Source organism: Perna viridis, chromosome 10, assembly GCF_037379345.1.
Source record: "Perna viridis isolate PV_CMFRI_1.1 ecotype Kerala chromosome 10, ASM3737934v1, whole genome shotgun sequence".
NCBI lineage: Eukaryota > Metazoa > Mollusca > Bivalvia > Mytilida > Mytilidae > Perna > Perna viridis.
Genome location: NC_142454.1, coordinates 14,504,122 through 14,507,958, shown reverse-complemented (window position 1 = coordinate 14,507,958; position 3,837 = coordinate 14,504,122). Strand labels below are relative to the sequence as shown.

Sequence of the window (3,837 nt, the reverse complement as noted above, 5' to 3'; positions counted from 1 at the left end):
CTTACCCTAGGTCTACCTTCTTAAATTGCATGCGTTTTAGTTAGTCATTTGCATTTGTATATACCCTTCCTTTGCCGTATTCGCTTTTCCATTTCTGTTATACTTTTTCTTTAAACACGAGTAATTCCAAATGCGGTTTATTATACCCCGCCCAAACATGTTTACGAAAGTTCGGGATATAAATGAACCACCTTTTCTGTCGGCTTTTATCCCGTTCAACTGTCCAAAAAGCGTATAAGCACAAGTTCTCCTAAATTGTTAAAAAAATGTTGACATTTAAATCGTCTGTGTCAAGGAAATTGAGATAATCAAACTTAAGTCCAAGCCATTTAAAAGGACTGGGGTATTCTATCGTTTACATTAGTTCCAGTTCATTTAAAAGGTGAGAAGTAATCTTAGCTGAAGATACAGATATAGACACAGTTATCGCTTTAAATATGCTACAGGTATATAGTTGTGTTATATTTTTTGGGAGCGATCTTTTGATTTTTTTTTCAAATTCAAAATAAAAAGTCAGGACGATGATGTAAGGTTGAAAATAGGATGAACAGTTAGGTGAAATAATTAGAGCCTGAATCGCTGACTTGGTCAAAAATAGTCTTTTTAGCCTGAATTGCCCGACCCTACCCATCCCTCTCTTTTCTCTTGTGGCAATCAAAATTTCTCGACTCTATTATCCTTGTGTCCCATCCCTTTTATCATTTCATTATCATCATTTCATGTTCATGTTATCATCCATTTCATGTTCATCGCCTAAATATAGCTGAAATATTGCTGCTCGGGCGTTAAATCCCAATAATCAATCAATCATAATTCCAAAGATCTTCAATTTGACCCCTATGATCTATTTTTAGCGGCGGCCATGTTTTTCGGACGACATAGAGATGACAATGGCTCTCATGATCTTCCGAGACGGAGAGCCAAAAAGCAGTGTCCAAGTGGTAGAAAAAAAATCATGATCTGGTTTGAAAAAAGCCAGGACTGGCTAAAGTGAAAAATAAAAAGTCAAGCCAGAAACTACACTGAAAAAAATACGATACAAAATTTGTTCCTAGCCCCCTTTAAAATCGAATGGTTTATTTGTGTTTTAACTCGTTTAAAGTATTGAGCGTTTGATAAATAGTTATTTCTCATTAATCGTGTTGTACTTCAATAATTCATTTAGAGTAAATTCTATAAAGAAATTTCGGGGACGGCCATTTCATTCTAAAGGGGGCTATTTTATGGAAATGTTCTGGACCTGATAAAGTATTTTATGACCTCAGTAAAGATACGTCATACAGTTAAATGGAAAGAAATAATCTTACCTTATATGGTTGAAAATAAATTTCCTGGCCTTTAAAATTTCAAAAATAAATATTCAGTCCCAACAAAATTTGCCAGCCCGCTCGGAATCAAATGGTTTGCCCCGCCCCTTTTTTGGAAAATGTTAATTTAGTACTAAATATTTGCATAAAATGAACAATTATCATGGTCTAGAATCCCTCCCCCTTTTATAAATTTCTGAATAGGAACCCCCTTTTTTTAATGTATCTTTAATGTGAATATTTGCCTGAGTTTTGCATTGATATGAAATAGATTTAAACGCATACAGCATTAAAAAAATGTTTACCTTCTGCTAATCAAGTTACAATTCCTTAGAACACTAAAGATTTTTGTCATTGAATAAATACGGTAAAATGTTTATTGCAACAATATCGTTCAGAAATGTTTATATACAATGTAATTTATTTATACAGGACTTCTAAGGTTGCTAGATAGTCAATATACGAAATGAAATCGATGGATATCGGCAATCTACAAGATTGTTTATATACAAATTTACATGTATACGAGTTATATAATAAAACATGCATACCGTTGGTAAGTTTGGAATATGCGTAGGTATATAATCAAAGACTCAGAGTTGAGTTGAAAAATCTGCTCCAGGATTAACTACCCCAGCCGGAGGGCCATTTTTTTCCGAGTAAGGCGAAATAATTTGGCTCGATAATTCAGTTTTATGAGATTTTGTTGGTGTCTTATAACGGAATTTCTGGATAGCACATATTCCAACTAAAGGAACAACAAAAACGATCGACGAAATGACTGCAACAATTATATTGTCTTCGTATTTTTCATTCATACTGGCGTACAGAGGTCCTGAAAGGTTAACCCCTCTTAGAAGGTAGGCACGTGGTGTATTATTTTGTGTCAATACACATGAGTACAGACCTTGATTTCTCAAAGAGACACTTTTGATCCGGAGTTCTTCCCCTTGAGTTCCGATTAGTTCATAATCTGAACCGTTATATGGATACGTTAGTACTTTTCCATCCGGGGTTTTCCACATTAGTATATCCTCCGATTGTAAGTTTACTCGGGAATTGTTGCACAGTAACATACGGGACGAGCCGAGTTGGACATTAATTGCTCCTTCCCATTCCGTATCCTTCGCCAGTGCAAAGGGAAATAACCCAGTGATTATAACCAGGAACAGCATGGCTGAAAAGATACATGTACATTAATGACTACCAAATATACAAAGTAATGCATGCATGAAGAATTAATTATGACTATTTAGGGGGGCATATTTACTTACACATAATTTTCAAAAAGACAATTCATGTGAAAAACCACAAGATAGAATATAAAAAAAATATATGTGAATGACAAGGATTGTAAACAGTTACCTTTTACAAGCACATGTAACAAGATAGACATGAAAACAGCGGTGACATTCTATTGTCATTAAATTAAAGTTATAACCTAAGTGGTACGTTTGCACTATACTATATGCTATGAATATAACAGGGCGAATCCATGATTTCAGGAAATGGGACGTAAACAGAACGAAAGGCAGAGTCAAGCGATGTAAGAAAATTTTGTGGCTTGTGAAAAATCAGGAGATTTGATGCCCCCAAAAAATCAAAAATTCTAAATTTCAAGGGTGTACGCCGGGTCCGCCGCTAAGAATCCGCGCCTGCATGAATATACGGTACCTAGCATATAAAAGGAGCTAGTAAATGCGTATTGTCATGACGTCATTTCAGTATACCATATTCATCGTTAAAACCTGTTGATAAACACCTGTGAACTAAAGTTATAGTTAAAGCTTTGGCAAAATAAATGGATTTACTCAAAATAAAACTTCAAAGAGAAAGAAAAAATATGGAAAACAAAGTACAAACTATGTAAAATTGAAAGATAAAAAGTAAACTACAAAGTTAGTTACCTACCTGTTTGTGTGATAAGCGTCTTGTTGACAAGAATATTGATCAAAATCATAAAATGTTAGGAGTGCACTGTAGCGTCACACTAGGTGTAGTTCACAAAATAACATTTTATTCAAATTTAACGGTGTATTCAGCGGTTAGTAGGACGTTCGTTTTGTGATCAGGGATGGATACATGAAATGTGATACTTTATTTCTTATTGCGTTGTTTAAAATCCCATAAATTTAAGTTTATAATTATATAGGTGATTTCAAGTTTGAAAGTGCAGGTACTCCACTAAAAATGACAAAAGACACTTTTACCTGTAGAATTTGTTTATATCTTGGGGGAGATCAACGTTTCAGCGGTTTATTTGTATATTGTGATTGAGATGTTTAAACTCGTAGGTAAAATGTGTGTGGTTGATATATATATATACTTTACCTTTATGTTTCAGATTACCGTTTTGATTGATAATGCTTCAATTGATAAAACGTTTGCATCGAACCCACGCACACGTACCACACTCAAGGCGAGCACGGTACGACGAGAATACGAAGTATATTGTAGATAATAAGAACTACATGGGCGGATCCAGGATTTCAGGTTGAGGCGTTTCTAGAATAAAATGCCAAGCGACTTT

At 34.6% G+C, this 3,837-nt stretch overlaps 1 protein-coding gene across 1 annotated transcript; it reads right to left on the bottom strand.

Annotated features, from left to right (window-relative positions):
• Nucleotides 1–1,591: 1,591 nt before the first annotated feature.
• On the bottom strand, nucleotides 1,592–3,427 carry LOC148604653 (uncharacterized). Its single transcript, XM_088548687.1, has 2 exons — nucleotides 3,219–3,427; nucleotides 1,592–2,484 (listed from the first exon to the last, which is right to left on the bottom strand). The coding sequence occupies exons 1-2, from the start codon at nucleotides 3,265–3,267 to the stop codon at nucleotides 1,901–1,903; spliced, it is 633 nt and encodes a 210-aa protein (XP_088404813.1). The 5' UTR covers nucleotides 3,268–3,427; the 3' UTR covers nucleotides 1,592–1,900.
• Nucleotides 3,428–3,837: the final 410 nt, after the last annotated feature.

Excerpts from the sequence above, each read along its gene's own strand:
- LOC148604653 (XM_088548687.1), bottom strand. The coding sequence starts at position 3,267 with ATGATTTTGATCAATATTCTTGTCAACAAGACGCTTATCACACAAACA. Across the intron at positions 2,485-3,218 it reads GACGCTTATCACACAAACAG|CCATGCTGTTCCTGGTTATA; the intron begins GTAGGTAACTAA and ends GTATCTTTTCAG.